General features: G+C 46.8%; 1 protein-coding gene and 1 long non-coding RNA gene across 10 annotated transcripts in view; one reads left to right on the forward strand and one right to left on the reverse strand.

Moving 5' to 3' along the window:
- Nucleotides 1-23,242, reverse strand: part of LOC1276689 (uncharacterized) — a 59,179-nt gene that overhangs the window by 11,566 nt on the left and 24,371 nt on the right. For 2 of the 9 annotated variants that reach the window (XM_061649156.1, XM_061649157.1), the window contains exons 3-4: nt 667-833; nt 410-561 (exon numbers count right to left, since the gene is read on the reverse strand). In XM_061649156.1, coding sequence (XP_061505140.1) covers nt 410-561; nt 667-833 — 319 coding nt within the window. Of the gene's footprint in view, nt 1-409; nt 562-666; nt 834-16,078; nt 17,325-22,349; nt 22,973-23,242 lie in introns of those variants that run through there. The other 7 variants (XM_061649151.1, XM_061649148.1, XM_061649150.1 and 4 more) reach the window with 7 other exon arrangements.
- Nucleotides 2,538-3,107, forward strand: LOC133391963 (uncharacterized). Its single transcript, XR_009765390.1, has 2 exons — nt 2,538-2,633; nt 2,758-3,107. It is a non-coding gene; the product is annotated as an uncharacterized LOC133391963 (long non-coding RNA).

Below are 23,242 nucleotides of genomic sequence, written 5' to 3' on the forward strand. Positions count from 1 at the left end.
ACAACACAACCGAAAGATTGGGCAAAGATGGAAGCGAGAAAACCCTGCTAGATAAAGTGATTAGATAGCGACGAAATAATCTCGAAATAGATACGGCTTTGATGAAATCAAACTGTAAATCTAGTGCCTTAATGTGGATAATCATTCCACATTAAATGAGCAGCAAAATTATGAAAGACGAAAAAATGTATAAATGATTAGGTCAGTAGCTAATTTGTTTCAATTTGTTAGATTGCCGCTATAAACCGAACCCGACATGGTTGTGTTAGCACGGAATGATCGGCTACGGCATACCATCATCATGTGTTGCTACCATCTGTTCAAACAGCGCACAAATTCGTGTAAGTTACGAGTGACAAAACAGTGAGGCAAAAAAAACAAACGACTTCCACTAGTCATTCTCACTCACCTGACAGTGGCCCAGAAACTGTTCCACGGACGGCGACACGAGCACGATCTGGCCGCGGCACGTCACCGTGAGCAGAAATCCGTTCAGCATGCGAAACAGCGAGTCCTGTGCCTCCGGTTTGACCGTTTCCTCCGGTTTAGATTTGCCAAACACTGCAACAGGAAACGGTTGGGAAGAGAATGTGTGTTAATGAACGTCTTGTAACACTTAAAACATACTGCTGCAGACTTCCTGTCTGCCCTGTCTGCCCTTCTTACCATAGTCCACCCGCAAACCGTGGGCCGAGAAGCGCAGCACTGCAGTTTTGTCCACCCGGCGGGGCGATTCGGCCACGTGCGGCACCATCGCCGAAAGTTCCTGTATCGATCCGTTAAGCTTGTCTCGCCGGTTCTTTTCCGCCCGGTTTCGCGCCTCGCGCCCATTTCTGGAAAGAAGGGAGAAAGAGAGAGAGAGAGTGAGTGAACGAGAATTAGAAGGTGGTAGTATATTAATATGTAAGCGTTGCAGTAACACGTTGTTTCTCTTTATTTTACACCACACTTTTTTACCGCACTCAACGAAAAGCTTGTTTCGGCGGTTTTACCGGATGAAGGTGGGTGGTCGGGAGGGGGGAGGGGCAGAGAACTGACCCATTAGAAGGACATTAGGCTAGTAAATAGGCGGTATGATTAATGGCGGGTCGATTTGAACACAAGCGCGTGGAAATCGACAGGTGGAGCGCGCCAAGTTCTGCCTGCTCGCCCAGCCAGCCAATCTTCACGCTTAGTAAAGAGGCACTCACGAGAGCAACAGTAGTGGTAGTTCATACTAGCTAGTTCTCACATACACCGAACTTGTACAGCAAACGATCGCCACTTCGACTTTGCTGACGGCTCAACACAGCGCAGCACTATGACTATGAATCTGTTGCCGATTGGTGCCTGCAACCGCTTGCTAACAGGTTGCTAACAAGCCTGACCATCGATTTACATTAACAAAAAAAGGCTGGGAAAGGCAAACGGAACGAGTGGTTTCGAGAAGATCGACTAGGAAAAGGGCAGAAACTGTCAATTCATGCAATGACTTTACGGATTTTGGCAGTTTTTGGGGCTGTGGGATCCGTGGCTTTTGCCAGAGATGATGAATGCAGACGTCTCAATAGACGCAACAGGGTTTCGATTATCTGCTCGAACAGCAAAATACAACAAGGTTGGCACTTAAGCTTACGCAGACACGCGCAAAACACGATCAAAACCTAGTCGCGCAATCAATATGCTGTTTCTGCAATGCTACTTCTCCAGCAATGTAAACAGCGTGAGCAATTGGAAGAGAAGCGTCCGAGTCAGAACGCGTTTTAATTTGTATTTACATAGTTCCGCACAAAAGTCCTTAGGTTTCTTTCAATTAGGTGCGTGTGGCATCTCTCGGGGGGGGGGGGGGGTCTGCTGCTGTACACTTGTGATTGATTCGGTAAGGTGCAAAGAGCTGATGGAAAGAGATGAAGAGATCGCGCGTTGAACGAATCCAGCATTGGAAGCAGTAAAAGAACCTTCAATATCTTCGGCTCAAGGACTGATAGGCGGCGGCCAAATAGGCAGCTGCTGCTGCGTATCTCTGTTACCGAGCATTTATTTACCTTTCTGAGAGATGCTCTACGCAACCATACGTTCACACACACGCGCGCACTCGTTCATACACTCACAGCAGAGACATCCATTTTACGTGTGCTTTTAATACTCGATGCGAAATTAATATACTTCTACCGACTCTGTTTCCGATGATAAATTGGGTCCCGAAATCTAACCGTGTAGGGTCTGGTCTCCCTTTTCCTCTTCCTATCTTACCCGTCTCTTTATAAGCATCTCCTGGTGAGTTGGTGGTGGGTGGCATTGGAGGAGGCACGAGGTAATTATTGACGAACAATCGTCAGCTTGTGCTTGTAGGGTCTGCACAGTATTAGAGAGAGAGAGCGCGAGTTTCGGAGGGCGAGAGAGACAAAGAGAGAGAGGGAGAGAGTGCGAGCAGACACGCTCGGTAGGCATCGGTGGTATGAATGTAGAGTCGTGCCTTGGAAATTGCGCAATGTCATCAGTGTTTCGAGTTAGTTTGCGATACCAGTGTTGTAGAAAAGTAGAAATCAATATTCTATTCCACCTCCACAATTGCTCCTCTATGTCCGCTCCTGCTGCCGTGCTACAACCGTTTGGGGCGGTGTAGAGAACGCAACCAACAGGCGACCACCGAAGTAAGTTCAGCGGAACGTATTAGCAGAGTGTTTCTTTAAAATAGATGTGTGTGTGTTCCATTTTTCCAGCAATTCAGAATACTGGAAATTCCTATCAATTACTGATAATTTCATCTCATTTCAGTTGGCTGCGAGTTGTTCCTTTTTTGGGAAATGCAGAGAGCCGCAGCGAACAACGTTTTGGCGCTTTTTCCAGTTGGTCGAGCTGCGGCTAGGTTTCCGCTACAAATGCGAAGCATTACACGGTGGCAAATTTTTGACGCACTTCATAGAAAAACGCTCCAAATTCCAGGTTCGGAATCATTAAGCAGTAATTAATTTTTATTGATTATCTTATTTCTATCGAAAAGTCTCGTGCTTTCTATCGAGAAATTGCTTAATATCAATATCAATTGAGGTTGTCGGCAATAAGGCAAGAAGTTGGAGCATTTTGATGGAAATAAAGATGCGAATAGTCTTTCATAGCTACCTAAATATATCTAGTTGCACAATCAGAGTAGCAAGCTATCATCAGTTAACGATCAGTTACTGCTGTAAGAAAGTCATGATGAAATGTCTATCTCCAAATTGAATGTTATCACCATTACATCTATGTAAAGGGCAATAATTAAACTAATTTAATTTGCTCACATACGCTTAAAACCAATTTAATATACTGATACAAATGTTGCGCAATATAGGGCAATCAAGCAAAGCTCGTTGATGGTTATTTTCACACATCAAAAAATGCGTATCACTTCCCCAACACTCTAAAATTCATTTCTCAGTACCGATTTCTGAAACTGAGCCGTCCTACTTGAGTGGCGGCCTAACAACCCCACACACTTCCTACGTGAACACAAAACAAGCAGTTACACGCAAGTGAAATAGAGAAATGATTAATCAAATGATGAGAAGGTTTCCTGCCAATCATCTCCCTGTACCAACAGTACCGCATTGGAATCGTTTTAATTCTGCACTAATGAACTCAACCCGGGCTCACAGTATCATCCTCCGTGTGCGGTTTGACATATGTGGGAAGGAAAAAGGCTTAACAGATCATGCGTTGTGCAGAAAAGCTTACAATTCACCAGCGAATTTTTAATGCGTGGCGAATTGGTTTCGTTACATCGGTAATCCTCGGTTCCACTTGCTTTAAATGGCGTGCCATAATGATGCAACTAATTGGTTTTATTTTCAACCAAAATAATCATCATGTTCAGACTAAAAGCCTCCATCCAGCTAAAAGCCTTTTCCTCACGATGAGTGACTGTGAAGTTCCTCAGACATCTGTCGGATGGAGTCAAATCATATAGAAGCAGAATCAAAACAACACCAAAACACGTGAGTTTCGTCTAGACACAAAAGAGCGGAGTAAATATCTGCTGAAGTTTGAAATTTCAAACCATACCGCTAACTCCGGCAGCAGCGCGGATGGCATGAAATGAGACCGACTGGGCGTTGAAAATACTCGTGGAAGAGGGAGAAATCTTCCAACCTCCCCCAAACTACCCAGGTTCTCACGAGTTACCCTACAAGCCGGTGCAAAATAAAACGAAACTATCGGCGAATTGCACTCATTCCCTAGTTCCTCTGGGGTACTGGGGGCAAATTGGAGCGACGGCGGAACGATACGGTTTGCGGAGTGTTTGTTTGCGATTACTTCCCCCTCGCATGCACACCGGCACCGAGTGATGGGGGTGCAATTGGTGCATGGCCGGCCAGTGCCGGCCCACTCCACACTAATGCGCGGAGGAACCATCTTTGTTTGGATAGACGGCAACATTGTTGCACTGGCGACGGCCTATAAGTTTCTGTGCCCGCCTGCCGTCCTCTCGCTTCTCGAATCTCGTCCCGCCAATTACGGCCGAGTGGAGGCTACCGTCATTGTGGCACGCGGCACGGCACGAGCGAAATACGACAACGTATGGCAACCGATACAGCCATTACTTCTTCCCTAATACTGTTCTTGGGGATGCGGCGGCACACACATTAAGCGCCTCATTTTGTCATGTCCAATGAAATCATATTCTGAGCCACGGGACACACCCGCCGGCGTCCGGTTACGCGGTGGATGCAATCGGAGCACAAACATTCGACACCGGCCGCCGTCGCGGCGTGATCTGGTTCGTAAAACTATTGCAAAAAGGAGGACAAGGTCAACCCCTTTTTGCCAAGCGCCCACCGCAGCCCTGTCTGGACGGTGTGACACATTCGGTCCAGAATTAGGTCGAAGAAACAAGAATCGCTCTCGAGCAGGCCACACACTTGAGCTACTTGATGGACAGACAGCTAAGGAAAGACGGAGAAGTAATGAGTGTGAGAAAAGAAAAGAAAAACAAAGCCCGCCCGCGCGTCCTTCGATGAATACGATTCGCTTATTTTTAGCCTCTCCCTTTTGCCACCCATTTCCCCACGATGCACGGAAAACAGAGATCCTGAAATGAGAACCAAATCTACATCTGCATCTTCCTACGCTATATTTATACGCTGTGCTGGCTGTGCTGTGTGTGTGTGTGTGTGTGTTTTTTGCTCCCGCCATTCTCGCGCAACACACAAGCATTTCATCACGAACTAACAGCGCCAAACATCCGCGAAAGGCGGTCAGTGCCGAACGGTGAAGAATAAGCAACAACTATTACTGGTACGCTGCGAGGGAAGGTCTGTTTTGGGAGCATGAACGCTCAGGCTTTTCTTTGGTTGCGGAAATGTCCGACTTTCGCGAAACCAAACGCAGCAGTACTGGCGCTGTGTTTATGCTGGCACCATGCAGCGAGGATGGAAATATTTTGCCCCGGAATGGATTTTCAAGGCGAATGAATTGTATTACAATGTAGCGGTTGAAGGAAAATGTGGTATTAAAGATATATAAAAGTTGTGAAATAAACAAAAAAGTTTTATTGTCGGTAGAACTTTTTAAACACTATTTACAACCACGAATTTCACGAAAACCAAACTGTTAAATACAAACCAAGCTATAACGCTGGCACTTTGAAGCACGATTGATAGTGTCGTGTTGAGCGCTCAAGGCTTATAGATGAAAGGATAGTGTTCAAATCCAGATCCAGGCGGCGGCGGGTGGACATAAACAGAATTTTGTGTTTTTACAACATATTCCAAGAATAACAACAACTGTTGTATCGTTTTTAAACTTGCAATAAAAATGAGATAATATGGAAATACTTGCAAAAACAAAAGAAAAAGAAAGAAAAAAAAACGAGAGAAACCTTGTTTCAACAATTAATTATATATGAACAGCATCCATGGACAAACTAAGTTTATTCCATTCAAAGATTCATACAAAGTATCCAACAATACACACCCCGTTCCCCTCAGTCCCACCATCTCCTCACACACGATTAAGCTTTTCCCCACTCCACACTGCTTCTTTTAACCTAATAAAAACAGCACATTTATCATTATAATTAGCGTTCCTATGGCAACGCATCGCAACCGAAAAGTTGTGGTACTGGCACGCTTCAGTAACCGGTGAAAATTCAATGCTCGCCCAGTGCTGCCGCCACCACCTCATCTGGGGCTCTCTTTTACATCATTAGCAGCTCTCCTGGTTGTAAGGGAGAGGAGCACGTCTGGTTGGTGTGCGCGAATAAATTCGATGATTAATTAAATGTCTCATTCAAAACTTCCCACACCGCACACGTTTTTGCCAAGAGCCGTCGTTGTCGTCGCCACCGCCACCTCGCTTTTCACTCCCGATCCCGTGTGACGGTGGTGGGTTGATACGCTAAAAGGTGCGTTTTGATCCTCGTCGTTCCCCTCTGGACCCCCTGGAAAGGGTCCATATTTTCCAGCAACCAGCTCGGAAGATGAATACTCTTCTTCTGTCCGCATCTCCTCTCTTTAGAGGGCAGAGAAGGGTTTTCGGGTGAGCATTTTTGCCCAGCTTGGTTGCGAGCATCTTATCCCCCTCCTAACCCCACCACTTCCTTTTCGCAACCACTCGCTCGAGAGCCTACAGTGCGGGCATTGCCGGGTTCAGCAAGCAGCGCCGAAACATTTCCAAGAAACTCTTTCATTGCCCGAGAAAAGGACACGCCGACAGCGGACTCTTCAAACCGGCATCCTTCTTGTCATCGACATTGTCCCTGTGTGTGTGTGTATGCCTCCCAAAATCCTTTTAGCATCATATGCGACGAACCTGACCTCACCCTGTCGTTTTCCAGCATCCCAGCTTTGCTCGTTCTCGTTCTTTCGCCAGCTGTTTCTAGCTCCGGAAGGATGACAAGATTTTTCCTGCTAATTCATCCTTAAGCAGTGAGACGCACACACACACACACACACCGTTGAAGAAGTGGTACAGCAGCAACAGCAAAAATAAAAACGCTTATCTTGAAGCTTCAGATGACAAGTCCACTTTACCGTGAACATTCGAATAGCGCACGGTGGCTCCAACCAGAGCAGAGAGAAGAGGAGCTCGCTGCACAAGGTGAGCGAAATTAGTCAGCGAATGCGATGTAACATTCGAATTGCTTCTAGAACACAACGAAACGGACCCACACATACACTCGAACACTTTTTGCTCTTGCAAGCTGCTGGCCCCCCTAATCCACCCAAAACGATACGCCGCTGATGCTTCACACACATCTCTCCACAGCATTTCCTTTAGCATTTCCTTTGAATTCAGAATTATTTAGACTATTTTCTCCTCGCCTCAAGAACTCATCAAAGTCTTGCGTCAGAACCGAACAATTTCCCTTCGCCTAAAAAAAAGGAAAGAAACAAAAAATAGACAAGCAAGAAAATCAAACGAAAGCTGTCAAGAGCTACTACGACGGGCCTCGGTGTTTTCCGGCCTCTTTATGCGAACACACCATCATCATGCGTACCGGGAGGAGCATGCCGCATCGCGTCCCAGGCAAGCAAGGCCTAGGTTAGGGTTTTGGCGGACCAAAAAAAGCAGATGGATGGTTACACGGCAGGCGCAACGGAAAAGTGGCAGCCCTTCAACAACAACAAACCAAACCAAAAAAAAAAAAACAAGCTCCAAGCGAAAGAGAAAGATTAGATTTCACTTTCTCTTCGCAGTGGCGAAAGAACCTGTGGAAGGAAAGCTTTTCCGATCCTGCCGCCGTCGCCGCTGTCGTCTTACAATAAGAGGCAAAAAGGGCATACGGTGGTTGTTCCTTTCTCCCGCTCGCTTTCTCTCTCTATCTCTCTCTATCTCTCTATTTCCAGCATGCTCCACTTTAGTGCGAGGAAAATTTCATGCTTCACAAAAAGAGAGTCGTACCGAACTCTGGGTAGGTAGTAAGCCCCCATTCCCCCATCAAAAAAAAACCCCCCAAACACAAGAGAGCCACCGCACCATCAGCGCCGGCCCGAGCGGTCCTGTGCTTTACGCAATATTGCCGTTTCAAGTGCACGATTTTGAATGGCATTCCAAGAATTCGCTAATACAAGGTCGAAAACCTGTATCAAGATATTCCCGGGACCGACGAGGGCTTTCGGAAAATGAGCCCCTGCTGCCAGCGAGCGAGGCGAAGAAATAGAAACGGCAGCCTCGGGCGGGGTCGAGAGCAGCTCCCTCGGTCGAACCGTTTTGGTTTGGGCTGGGACACGTGTGTGTGTGTGCGTGTGTTTGCTGCTGTTGCTTCTAGGATCTTTATTCCCGGGACAGCGTGCGTATATGCCCCTCCTGTGCCTTGTAGTAGCAGCAGCAGCAGAAGTCGTGCAGTAGTCGAACAGTTAGCAACCCTTACTGCTATCGATATCCAAACTGCAACGAACTCTGTTTATCTTCACTATTAATTTCAGAGGTGGTTTTATTCTTCTTGTGAGGCTCCTGAACTGAGACGAACGCAGGGATGTAGTGGTGTACCAGAATGCCGGTAAAGGAGCGCGTGGCTGTGCGGCATTATCTAACCGGATCATCCCGGGCGCATGTTTTGGGCAAGAGCAAAGAATGCGAGTGAAGAAGAATCGGTCGATCGAGCAAGGACGTGATTGAACGATGATACGGTTGTGATAGGTTCGCGCGACAAAGCTCGCCTTCAATTGGGCCCCTAAATGCCGATGCCAATCTAGGGCACCGGTATCTGGAGTACCTTCACTTCTATTGATGCAAGCGACACACGAGTGCGCTGCGATAATGATGCGGTGGTGGAAATCTTTGAGCACTCTTCTTCCCTTGGAAGCGATGAGCAGGCCGGGAAGAATTGTTATTGTTACAAGATCAGCTAAACATAATTCCTGGACCGAGAGAGAAGGCGAGCGCGCGCACACTCTCATCTAATTTCATAATGCTCCATCAACTACTAGTAGAGCACGGTGCGACGGAGGAGGAGGAAGTAAAGCAAGCGAAATCGCAATACAGTTCCAGGAAAAGGTAGATAGCGTGGGGCAATGGAAGAATAATGGAACACAGAAAGTGCTTGCGCTTGGATAAATTCGGGAAATGCCTCCACGAAATCCCATGCTTCCTGTTTACACAAAAGAGCTTTACCGGGGATGTTTCCTTTTTTTGGAAGGGGAATATTGGCAAGGATTGATTACTCCATTCTTTTTGCGATACGCTATAGTAGCTAGAGGGATATTAAGCTCTGTTTTTTGTGAGGCAGCGAAATCCTTTCGATATCTTCCGAGAGGATGCGAACATTTGGAAGATTAGGTAATTATCTTCACAGATGGACAATAAAGATGTTGAAGTTGTGCGGGTATCAAATCAGTTAAGTGAATCATGCATTAATTAGGAAACAGAGGAAGAGGAATGATTACTCAATGATAGACCCAATTATTTCAATCACCATTTTAATTGAGGCATATAAAAAGGTTATCCACCGCGTGAGTATCAGGACAACGCTTTCGGGAGCGTTTTTGGAGAATTTTTTACGCGTATCTCGATTCAATGGCAACGTCAGACGTTATCTCTTGTATGAGAATCTCTGTATAGTCTGTATATATGCATAGAATGGTGTCTTACCGTTTTTGATCCACTAACAGGATAGTTAGATTAGTCAGATGATAAATCTAGATCAGTTTTGTACAGGGAATCAGCAATTCTATACATAAAACTGCAAAGTCAATGCAAATAATAATCCACTAACCATAAGTCTTACGAAATCAAATAGAAAACGGAAACATACAGACAGTATTATTTAAACATACATCAAACAGGTTGAATTATTCCTAGATTTAAAGAATAGAAAGATACCATACAGAAAAAGTGTAAATTTTTAGCGCAATATCTTAGTATCGATTCGACTTCGATTATCGATCTTGGATATATCAATGATAAGTCAGAATATTTTATTCAAGCATAAGTTATTCATGCAATGCAGCTTCTAACCATCTACACTGGATTGGATTATAATATCTTCTTCTTTTCCTTCTTTTATTTGGCGTAATGTCCTACGCGGACATGCCGGCCTATACCATTGCGAGACCACGCAGCCGGATATAGTCAAGTGCTTGCTACGGGGGAACGATCCATTCTAGGCTTGAACCCATGACGGGGATGTTATTGAGTCGTTCGAGTTGAAGACTGTACCACGGTACCGCCCCGCTAACTTGATATTCTAGCCCTTAATACGTTCATTCAACTTCTGCATGCACTGTTCAAAGGGAAACCCCCATTCTATTTGTATTTTTTGTTGCAAGATCCAGGAAAAAAAACAAAAAATAAATGTGATGAAAATTATGCAAAAAAAAAAAAACAATGAAAATGAACCCATTTATATAATTAACAATTACATAACAGCACCTAGGACAACGTCAGGAAACAGGTAACCTTCAGAATGCACTTCACAGCGTAGCAAAAGCTGCTAATGCACCTCCCATTCGCCCCGAACGCCCATCTCCGTAAACAAACACGCCACACACCACATACTGCACACACAGAGAAGTTGTGCATATTAGTTGCAACAATGTTGCAATAAACCCGCGCGGCGTATCAAACTACCGTGCACGGTGAGGCGCGCAGCAATCCAACTTGTTGACGCCGAGTTGATGATAATTAATCAACGAAATCTTGCCACCCAATCGCTGCTGCCGGTTTACGTGCGCATGAACACTGGAGGGGTGGGAATCCGTTTTTCTCCCACCGTCCCGTAGCACAATAGGGGTGTGATGGGTACGTGCCAGGAGCTCGTCCGGTTCCAGCAACGATTACAGAGCGATCACACGATCAACCGCGTTGTCGCCACACCCCACCTTTGCTACCTGTTGGACGAGCAGGAGCGCCAGGTAAATAGAAGTTTGAAGCAATCGTTCGCTCCCCTTAATCCTTGGAGGAAAATGGACCACTACACCACACCAACGGAACATTTGCTATCAGCTCGCATCCCCTCCGCTTGAGCAATTAGTGTACGACCAGAGGAGGAACAGGAAAGAGAGAAGGACCGTTTTGATTGCAGTTGAACCGCAAGTTGCATGAAACAACGGTGTGTCGATAAGGGCCGGGCGTCTTCGAGGATGATTGAGTGGCCACCGATCAAGTTCAATACGCGAACTCGCGGACAAAGCACCGGGACGGAGTGAGAGACAAGTGGTGTACCAAACAAAACACAACATAGAGTGCTGCAGTTTGATATTCTCAAGTGCAAGTGCAAGATTGTAGTGCACCCTCCAGCTCGCCGGGGCGCGGACTAGTTTCCTTTTATTGCTGCTAAGAGCGTTGGATTAGCAGCGCTAAATATACTTTCCCTTGCAGGCTGGCTCTCGAATCAACCCCTCCCGGAAAACACATACAGACTCGGGAGCTGATTGCTCGGTCACTTGTTCCTGGTGCAGCTTGGAGCCGTGCCGATCACGTGTCACGGACAAGCCAAGAAGCAGGGAAAACAAAAAACAAACGGCCCGCAACGGAACGCGGCTTCTACCGCCGTCGTCGCTTTGCACAGCGTTTGGGTCAGCAAATCTACCCCCGGGCACAATCGCGCCCACCCATCACGGCACACCACCTTGCTGCTACTGCGCAGTTTTTCCACACCGAAACCGTGAAGTGGCCAATCGCCAAACACAATGGTAACACTAATTACTGCTTATTACATTTACATTTGCCTGCGGGAAAAGCTGATAATGGGTTTGACCAGGGGCAAGCTGGGTGGTTGTGGTAGGGGATTAGTGTTTTGGCATGGCGTGTCCAACACGTACCCAATGCCACCCAGGCGCGAGAGGATCCCGATGACGCGCGTTTGCCTGCTGTTCCGGATGATCGGGCGCGCGTCCGCACCAATGGGGGAATGTGGATTGTTGTTAATTATTTCAATCCTTTAATTTACTGCATTGCTTCCAGCTACGTGCCATTTTTCATCTCACACTCTCTGTGAGTTGTGTGAGTGTGTTCACTTGTTGCAGTTTCTTCGCACACCGTAAATTGCACCCACTCTCCCGGGAGGAAACATTGTAAATATGCAAATAATTACTGGACAAACAGCACAACAAGAGTTACAACACAGAGACGCAACAGCAAATTGCCGAGTCTCCTCCACCAAACCACTGTATTCGTGTGTGTGTCCATTTGTGTTTACCAATATTTAAGCCTGGAATCCCTTTTACAAGCGGTACGGAAATAGCTGCAACAGTGTGCATTTAAACGGGAATGTTTGTGTGACCATTCAATTGAATGTGGCTGGCTATTGCAGCCCCTGGGCAGAGGAAAAGCAAGTAGCGAGAAGTGGGAGGGAAAGGGAGAGAGTCAACCACAAATGGAGCAGATAAAAGTGAAGAAAACCACGATGTAAACACAGCCCCGCTTCGGTAATGCGACTGCGACAGGATACTGAAACGTTTAGTTTATGTCCACGCTGGAACCGTCCAACCAGTGTTGACCATCCTTGCCGGTCGGTGGTAGGGTGGAGAGGCTAGTTGCATCGTGCGAATGTGTAATATTTCATGGGAAAATTCATTTTCAAACGGTTTGCTAGGTGGAACAGGTAGGGCCAGCCAGAAGGGTCATAACAAGCTTACAATGTATCGCATTGGAAATGGAATGGGAAATGGAATATCGCATTTCAGTGCACACGTATGCACTAGCAATTTGCGGGACGTGGAAACTACTGAACACTTTTTATCAAATTATGAACAGCTTATTTTAAGTTGCTTGTTTGTGTGATTCATATTTTGCTTCTTTCGAGGATGAAATGCATACAATGGAACGCTTTTTTGTCATGAACTTGCCGAATCACATTGACTTTTAACACATCATAAGGAGAGCAGTCGCATGGTGTAGTGCAAAGCTCGCAGCCTTACACAATGGAGGTCGTGTATTCAAATCTCATCATAATCCGATTGACTTTGACATCAGGTCAATTTTGTTTAACAGTCATCAGATGTGTGAAAAGCACATTAACCGATTGTAATTCTATTACCAACAAATCTCCAACCCTACGGTGTGTCAGGAGGCGCACTCATCTCATCAACAACACCAACAAAAACTCTCCAATAAAGAGCACATCTAGAGCAAACAAACCGGACAAGAGCTGGAATGGAATTGATCCGTTTGTTTACGTTTTTTATAATTCCCTGCTCTCTTATCCTCTGCACGATGCTGATCGGGCCAAACGGCAGAGAGTGAACGCTTCCTGCAAACCGCGCTTTATTCCTTATCAGTTGGATTAAAGACTTCATTTATAAAAGAAATAAAACTCCAGTATATTCCAACCGACTTTCTACCTGACAACCGGAAGAACCTGTGTCACCCACTGTCCACAAGCTCTCTAGGGACAGAAATGGGGGGGGGGGGGGACGATTAAGCCATACGGGCTTTGGGCGTACTTTTCTCGATCCCAGATACACTTACCGGCCACATCGGAGAACGTTTGAATGAGTGGTAGTGGTTGGGTAGGTGCTGGTGGTTCATTGGGTGGTTCATTGATGCACACTAATAACACTTGACTCATACCGGTGCAGCACTACGTGATCCGTTGCTTCTTTGCTGACACGGAGTGAAAGAGAGGGAGAGAGAGAACGAAAGAAACCGATCGCCCACCCACCAAGGGTGCATCGCGGGTCCACACCCTTTCACCGCAACCGTCACACATAGCTTCACACCGCCAAACACACACACACACACACAATATAGTGTTGTGTAAGTGGAAAAGCAATAAAATTTGGCTGTAGTAGTATTAGTAGTTAGTGTAATGGCGACTTGGGCAGGAGGGTGGAGAATGCACTTGTTGCAACATTGTTGCAGCGAATTTGCTCAAGAGGAACGTATCATCATTTTGCAATCGATACAAATCTCACCCCATCGGGACCTTTCCCTTCATCTCCCCCCCCCCCCCCCCCGCCCCTCGAACTTCAGCCCGCTGCACCGACTCACCTTTCGCTTGCCCTTTTTTTTGCGTAACACATACACGCGTTAGGATTGTGTGCTCAATAAAGTGAAGTGATGAAAACCGTTGCTGATTGGTAGGACGGGAAGACGGTGTTTTAGTGGAAGCGAGTAGTTTTTACATTCCCATTATTTACAGTGCAACTTGATGAGTTCACACACAAGCTCCTGATTCTGCGCCCGGAGGCATGCATTGCTAATGGTGTGCGGGCGAACGAATAGCACACCTTGCTCGTTCGTGATTCTAACTACACTGTTACTGGAATGCCCGACTTTGATAGATGAGGAACATCTTAAGAAAATTCAAACTGTTAAAGATCCGAGAAGTAGCGGCAACGAGGGTATTGACTCGCGGAAAAAGAACACACCAAACACGTCGTGTTTTGTACGCCTGACAACAATGTACACACGACGCGACGGTCTTAATGGCGAGAATCAAAGCAGCTCCAGCAGGCTGTTTCCGTGCTCAAGGTTCAGGCCAATACATTGCTGTTTGCGGCAGCTCTGTATTCTACAGAAACGTCAGAAACTGTGCAAGGTAAAGTATCTCAGCCAAAACCCGGGACAGCGTACAAAATGGCTAAATATCCTTAACCGAGGGGCCTAAAAAAGCGTGCAAAGAAAACCCGGTCCAGGATCGAACGGTCCTAGGCAATGAAATAACTACCGTCCTTCTCTCTGTCTACATCCCTATCCCTCTCGAGCCACCCAACAATTGGCAGGAAGCGGGCGGCAAGGCCCTACGTATACCAAGAGATTTACTTTTTGACATTTTGACGAAATGTTCTACCTTCCGAGAATTGATTCCCTAAACGGTATTTGCATTGGAGAGAAGGGTGGCGAGGAGGGACGGGTGCGTAAGCGTCGGAAGTTTATTTGATACAAAACTGATGCTGCTGCTGCTGCCAAAGTTTGCCTGTCAAACGCTGATGTTGCTGCTCGGAAGGAAAGCCAATAGTCGAGCAAGAGAGATGTTAGTGGTACAAAATGGGCTGCTAGCCTGACTTCATCAAGTCGACTTTCGTCCAGCATTTCGCCAGAATGTACTGAGCTACAAAGTTTGGTGTATAGCATTTAAATTACACACCTTCGAGTTGGTGCTGTGTCGGTGAATCGGGCGATTCACGAGGACCGAGGATACAAAAGCAAAAAGCACACTCGGAAGATGAGTAATGAATGCTTACCACGAAATGTGTGTTGCTAATTTTGTTTTCTTCCCGTTTTGCCACGGGTCTAGAGTCTAGACATTGAAAAGCGGAGAGCAATACACATCCGGATAATTCCTGGTAAGCAGGCAGAGTTATGGCAAAAATTAAGGGACGACTCAAAAACGCTTTTATGGGTCTTATCTTCTATGCATTCTAAACTGAAATCCAACCCCCGACGAGTTACCGCTAAAGCGAGGGGCCCCGGCCCGGCAAAGTTCGGTATTAGCAAATTGAACCATCTTTGAAGTATCGTACACGAGGCACACGGCATTACAGAAGATGTAATTGAATTAGGAAAAAGTTCACAGTTTTTATCCAATTCAGCGTTTAGTCTGGGGATATTTAAGCCCCGGTTCGCCATTTAAAGACTTTGTCAATTCTAGGAAAACGATTGACGCGTTCTTCAAAAAAAAAAGGGAATCAAAGAAATGGTAAGTAGATACGGTTCTGAAATCCACGAACATGGAATTCTAGCAATGAATGGATTAGTGCACGTGCAGTGGAATGAAGTATTTTTGCAGGAACAAACTAATGATGAGTAATTATTGCAATATTTTGATATTTGGGATTTTCCGGGGTTTTGCAACAAACATTAATGCATCAAACAGTGGGATGGAAGACTGCCGGATCAGTTTTGTTGTTTTAAAGATATATCCTTTTAGAAATGTCTTAAGAGGAAAAGTCTGCTATTGGGCTTAGAATTTCTATGAACATAAATAAACAACAATATCTGGATGGTCTGATCAGAATACAAAATATTTGAAATCTGATGTTCTTGGATACTCTTGGAACTCAGAAATGCAACGGTGCGCAGTTCAGATGAATTGATGTTTGACAAGGTTTAGGATTACTTTTGTGTATCAAGTAACTATTCAGTTTACGGTTTCATAAAATTATCACATATTATAATGTGATAATGTGATTTGAGCCTCACAGGCGTTACAACCAACCGCCAAGAAGTTTACCTGTTAAAGTTAAACATATTGTACATATGTTCCGGTGGCATCGGGTAGCATCTTGGCGATGCCGAATGCTGCTGCTGACTGTGGTGGGGATGGGGATGGTGGTGATGGTGATGGTGATGGTGCTGAGAATGTCCCGGATGCTGTTGCTGATGGTACGAAGACGGTTGCTGCTGCTGCTGCGGAAGCTGGTACCACGGTACTGGTGGACTGCCGTAGCATCCTCCACCGTACATTCCCAGCTCCGGTGGCATTGCTCGCACCATACTACCCTGATGCCCGTAACCACCACCACCGGCCGTCGCACCGTAGTAAGGATTCGCCAGATATCCGCCCGAGTGTCTGCCTTCGTCCGAAGCGTACGAATCGGACCCCAGGGGTGATGGGGCGTAGAATGGCTTCTCATTACAATCTCCCTCGAAACTTCCACCCATCGCCATACTGGCCGATCGATCGTGATGCCGCCGCGAGTGGCTCCCTCCGTCGGCAAAACCGATCGTCTCGACTCCACCACCGTACGGCGGCTGGTGCTGCTGCGAGCCGAGAGCTCCTGCACCACTGCCACCGATCTCCGGTGGCCCACCGTAGTAGGCCGATCGGTAGGATGATCGCGTGTAGGACGAGCGACTCATCCCGTCCGTCGGTGCGTACTCGGTGGAAATGTTCATCGTAAGCTCGTCCGGGTAGGAGCTGCTGTGTTCGTGGTAGCGATGGGATGCGTCTCGCACTACTGGCCGTTGCTTAGCAGCTCGTACCGTCGCTGCGCATGTTGACGATGTTGACGGTTCCGCACGCGGACTACCGCCGGACGGATCCAGCTTGATGGCCGCCGGCTCTTACGGGGCCGCCGCTGTCACAGCAACGAATTGCTGCTCAGCTGCGCTGCAGACCTACAACCGCCAGCCGCCGGGCGCTGGCAAGCATCTTCTGGTGGAGGAGTTTTACTAAATTTCACTTCCGGATCAACGTTGGACTTGTATACACTCACACAGACACTACTGCGCCTTATTTTAACACTGTTGTTTACTTTGTATAAGCTCAAAGCGTACACACAAACTGCGCACGTGTCGTGGTGTACTGACGCACTGTAACCAAAACCACACTCCAACACAATTTTCACCTAATGTGCGTCACGTAAGGCTAGTCTTTTACTGCTAGGCGTCTTACTGATAGAAGAAGAACAAAACCCTCTAAATTGAAGGTAATAGACGACGGGTTTCCGATACAAAAAAAATACACCACTTTTCGCCTAGAGCAAGACATTCGCAACATAATAAATCATTATCCCGCACAGTGTTCAGCGAGCAAGGCCCGCCTGAGATCACGCGTCTGTGTCCGTGCCCTTCACTATCAGCCCACCAGGGAATGCAGCTTGTTTGTAAATGTAATTCTAGCCCAAAAAAAACCAAGCAGCCCATCACTTCCTAACAAGATCGATCGTAGCTTCTCACTCACTTCTTTGTTTTTGCTTGACATTCTCGGCCGTACTGCCTGCGTTGCTCTAATAATCATCAACACAAGGCTATCGCAAGCCTCTCTCCCATTCATTATGTGACATTTTAATTGTGATTATTTATACATGTATGTGTGTGTGTGTGTGTGTTTTTAGTACTTTTTATGAGTTCAATTTTGCCAATCATTCCGGATTTGAATGGAATTTGCATTCTACTCGCTCTTGATACACTTACTGCCCCTTATGGATGGCTTTTTTTTCGTTTTGCTTCCTTTCACGAACATAGGTCATTGCAACAGGCGCGCACAGTTGCTGCTGACTCCCCATCGTCTGCCGTGCCATTCCCCCAAACCATCGACCGATAAGACGACGCTTCCTTCCCGTCTCGGCTCGGAAATTGAATCCAATCCGAAAAAGAAAGAAGCACCACGGACACACGGTAAATCCGCGGTCCGTTCTGAAAAAAAAAAAACGGTGGAAGGATTTGATAAGCGCGTTGCGGTATTTTGATTGCAAGCACGAGGCCGGGGGACGCGCAGGGCTGTGTTGCGCTTCGGTTTGGTTGCGTTTTTTTTTTTTGGTTGTGCAATTGGCTCTACGCCACGATGCCTCTATCGCAAGCGGTACAGGAGCTTGCTGCCCTGACCGGTGCCTCAAGAGCAAACCAAAGACACGACCAACAAAAACACTCTCCTGCCGATTGTTCCCGACTAGTGGTGCGACTTCCCTTCCTGCGTTACAGTGTGTTCTCCTCGATGTCCTTGTGCGCGGTCTCGATTGGTTGATGGCTGATCGAAACCATTTTTTCCTTACTTTCCTATGCAGATTATGAAAGTATCAAAAAGCAGCAGTTTACCATCATCTTAAGCATCCTTCAAGCTGTATCGCTCTTTGAAGTGGTGTGCTCCACCAGCGGCTGAAGAGGACAAACCGACTCTAGCAAAAAAGCAAGCCAAGAGCTGCCAGATATTATCGGCAAACGGGAAAACGCTCCCTCGCGACACGTTCGAAAGCCTTCCTCTGCGCACGGTTAGCGCGGGCGCGCCGTGTTGGCTGTGGCAAAGCTGCTTCAATCAAATTTTCCATCCTTCCTCTCCGAGGGACCTCTTCGACCGCTGTTTGAAGACTTTTTGCACGGCCCAAAAAAAAAAAAAAAAAAGCAAACAAAGCAAAGCGACTAACCATTTTTGCATGATAAGAAACCTTATCCGGTGATGAAAATGACGACCTGGAGGACCTAAAGAGGGCCACAGAGAGAGGCAGAAAACCAAGAGCGGGAAGGGAGGGTTCAGGCGCGAGCGCGTACTCGGCGGAGATCAATTAAATTAATTAGAAAATGTTCCCAAACTGAACGGCTAAATCGCCGGATTCCGTGAAAGCAAACTTCTTGGCCTTTCTGGAAATGATGCTGCTGCCGGCTTTTACACGGGTTCAATTACTTTCACTCACCCGTGAATGTCAATCATGCTTTCCACTGGTAAAGTTCTAGCCAAACAGAGAGAGAGAAGGAGAGAAAGAGAGCATTGCTCTGTGAAGTGTTCCGAGACTGAAACAGCATTCGACAAACGAGTTGAAAGCTCCAAAGCGGACAGAAAGCGTTTTGCTTTTACAAAGAAAACAAAAAAAAAGACGAACTACAAGGAGTTCTAGGTATTTAAATCCTACTACTCATTAAAGGGGCAGACCGGGGAAGCGGAGGTGTGTTCATGGTCGATATTTCAAACCCCCCAGAAAAACAATAAATCCTTTTGGACCTGCGCTGCCGTACGGAATTATCCCAACCGTCCGAAACTGTACAACACCATACACGGCCGTACACTAATTATACTACGTTCGGCATTTACCTACATTTTGCACACTAATCAACTTTCATAAACACACACACACCTACCACAACAACTTTGCCAACTGGAAAGGAACTTACTATCGCACCCAAAAAAATCGAACTTGGGGGGAAGCAAACGGCCAACCAGCTTCAACAAAAACAAACGCCGCAAACCAACCAAACGAAGCAAGCAAAGACATTCACTTTTCGGGTGGACACATTCATTCGCGGGACCGTGTGTACGCCTGGTGCTGGCAGGCTTCACACACAGGGTGGAGGGAGGGGGGGGGGAGTGCGGAAAGGAGAGTTTCGGTTTTGGTCCGGTGACGAATGGGGGAAGGAAAAATGCCCACACATCGCAAAACAACCGCTGTCCAAAACGGGGTCGCTGCTTGCTGGGCGGCAGTTTTCCGAGCGCTTTTACGGTCACCGAGCGTTGGAAATTCGTCATAAGTTTCCTGACAGCATTCATTATCGGTCACATGCGAATGCACACTAATGCCCACACACACACACACACACGCACGCATTGGGGAGCAAAATTTTGCAATCCGAACCACTCCATCCACTTGCAATATGTTTTAACACGTTTGCTTTGCCAAAGCCCTTCGCACATTCGAGTTTTTTTTTTTTTGTTTTTTGAGCGATGTTACGCTTTGGAAAATAGTTTTAATTTTTTTTGTTTTTTTTTCTCTTGTCTCTTTTCCGTTTTGGTCAATTTTGCTGCTTTAATTTTTTGTGTTTGTTTGCTTTTTTCCTTTTTTTTCGATCCACTTTTCTTCTTTACTATTTGTTTATTGATTTATACTATTCCCTAGTTCATTTTTTACGTTTTTTTTTTCATTTCATTGTGTACTTGGATTTTTGTTTCCTTGTTTTACTATATCTTTTTTTTCATTTTTCAAGCTGTTTCTATTGTTTCCCGTTTTGTTTTTCACTTCTTACATTCCCTTTTCTATTTATATATTTACAACACTTTTATTTCTATTTATTCTTTTGTGTTTCTTAATTGCCCTTTCCCGCTGTTTCCTTATTCCTTAGCGTCCGCTGCTGTTACACATGAGATTACACATGTAACACCGTACGGAAGCTAGTTTGGTGTAACTTTTGACGCTTTTTTCTGTTGCTGTTGCCTTTTTTTTTTGACACACCACCACCTGCCTCTCCGGTGGGTGGGTGGGTGTGAAAAGGTGGCTCTTTTTGGCGAAAGCTACACGCGACAGGAATTAAGGATTTGTGTGAAGCCAACCAAGTGGGCCACCGTCCATCAGGGTGGTGGACCAGACCTTAAACGAAAATTCACAACCATACAACTCATAAATCGTTATTAGCCGAACCAAAAAGAACAAAAAACCCTCCGAGCGGAAAGGAGACAACATCATTTTTGCACGAGTCGCCTTTTGCTAATATTGATGTTTGATTCATTCAAATCATTTCGCTGGCTAGCGGGGACGGCCGATCTTACAAAACCCATTTTTTTCCTTTTTTACGCAAATTATGCACGATTATGCTCTTCTGGCTGCTATCAATTTCATGCCCTATCACACACTGTTTTTTTTCTCCTCTTGCTTTTTCGTGTGTGCAATGATAAAACAACCACAAAAGTGAAGCGAAAACGCGTGTAAATTGTTGCTGCTCTCGTCATGCTTCGCCCGGTTCTGTTACAGCACGGTATGTGTCGCCCAGTGTGTGTAATAAACAAGGAAACGGACCCAACCGGAGCCCCCGAGCACAGTCACTAACAACACGCATTTGGGCAAGTGTGAAGTGTCATTCCTCCCAATTCCAGTGGGGCCTCACGATTTTCTCACAAACCAGCACAACACATACACGGAGAAAGATGTCACAACAAGCTTTGCCAATCACACTTACACAACCAACCCCCCCGAAAAGGCTCTAAAACCACAGCCCCATACACGGCCACCTATTGAACCGAAACTGTGGTCCTACGCCGCCGCGTTTGTTGCCTCGTTGCAGTGGGAAAAGCGTCACAACGGTAGTGGGCTTTTGAAAGCATGCTCCGCAGGAGCCAGAGTTTTGCAAAACCTCACCTTCACCCTGTGTGAGATATGGTCGAGAAGCTACCACTCCAAAGGGCATGCAGCAGAAGAAATTGGTTTTGTTTTTGTACGCTACAGCCCTTTTTTCTTCTAATAAATCACAGTAAAACACACACACCAACACAATGGCAAATTCATTCCCACACTGTTTTGGCGAAGAATGTCTGCGCGCAACCCCCCGTCCTTTCAATGGCAACCTGTGGAATATGCCGTCAACACGAAACGAGCAGCAGCATCAGAATCCGTGGGCGAACAACACTCCAGCTTCCGCGCGCGGATGCGAGCAATACCACACCCCAAAGAAAGCGAACACAAAAACTTTGGAGCTAAAGGACACTGTCAAGGCACAAGGTACAAGGATGCTCCCAACCACACACACACACACAGCACGACTCACAACATATATCGAGCCGCGCACAAATCCAAGCAAGAGCTGGAAGGATGGCCTACAATGCCCCGGGAAGCAGCAGCATCGGGACGAGAAGATGTATTGCGTCGGACAAATGTGCGTCTTCTCTCATTTCGTTTGTTAAAAAGGAACCAAAAAACGCACACACACACACACACACACACACACACACACACACACAGTTTGGGCAAGTTTTTTCCACCCAGTTTCCCTGACCCTACCTACAGGCAGTCACAGACACACACACACGCACGAATCGGACGTCCGGAGACACTGACCCGGACACACGGGCAGAAGAGTTTGTCACACTGGGGTGAGGGGGAGGCCGAAGAAGCACAAGGACATTCTCCTCTCCAGAATATTCGGCCGGAGCGAAGTACAGGGCACGCACGCACGCACACACACGAACACCACCCCAAACCTAACGCAACAGGTGGATGAGTGTTATTTTTCGGCACAGGCGACACGGACACAGACGGGCAATGGGCAATGCTGGGCACTGATCGAAATGTATCTTTGATACAAACTGCTGATGCTGCTGCTGCTGACTGCTCTATCACAATTGTTTTCGCTTTTCATTAACGCACTGTGTGTAGTGGAAAGCACACTTTTCTTTTGACACATACACACACACACAAACAGGGAAAATTAATCGCTCGTTTGGCTCACCGTAACACTGCTGTTTGCTCTTTATTCGCGTTACAAAATTTCCCCTGCTCCGATAAGACACACGCGCGGAATCGAAAGACACACAACGCGAACGCGCCTTTGGCGAAGACAACGATGATGCGGGGGGGGGGGGGGGGGGGCGGTGTTTCGGTTCAAGGTTGTGAGGGACACAAAATGCACACTCACAAACTCACACGAAGAAGAAAAAAACACCAAATTCACGCGTAGCCAAAGGAATTTCGATTGCGCGCGGTTGCAAATGATGGACGCACGCGATTTTCCACACAGAAAAAGACGCACACGCGCTCGCTTGCTCGCTCGCCAACAAGCCACATCTAACACTACTTCCCGATAGTACCACGTGCGGCAGGCGACTGAAAATGGGTTCGCGCTCGGACCTGGCCGGGCCATGGGCCGGGTGTTATGTTGTTGCGCTCTCGGCTTTACGCTCACTCCCTGTCTATTGCGCGTTGCGGCGCTCACTAACTCAACCAACCACCAGCAGTGTGTGATTTGGATTTGATGGGCCTGCGGGGGAGGGGTGGCGGGGCGGGAAGTAGCTCACTCCTCACGAACCGTTTTGTGATAACGCCGGAAGAGCGAGAGAGACAGAGAGCAAAGGCGAATTGCGAGCAAATCTATCGGCGAACGAAACCAAGAGGCAAACTTGAAATGATAATGGTCTCCTTATGTGTGTGTGTGTGTGCTACGTCTCTGTGTGTGGCTGTTCGAGAAGCCTCGCCGTGCGCCA

The sequence above is a fragment of the Anopheles gambiae genome, chromosome 2 (assembly GCF_943734735.2).
Source record: "Anopheles gambiae chromosome 2, idAnoGambNW_F1_1, whole genome shotgun sequence".
Lineage (NCBI taxonomy): Eukaryota > Metazoa > Arthropoda > Insecta > Diptera > Culicidae > Anopheles > Anopheles gambiae.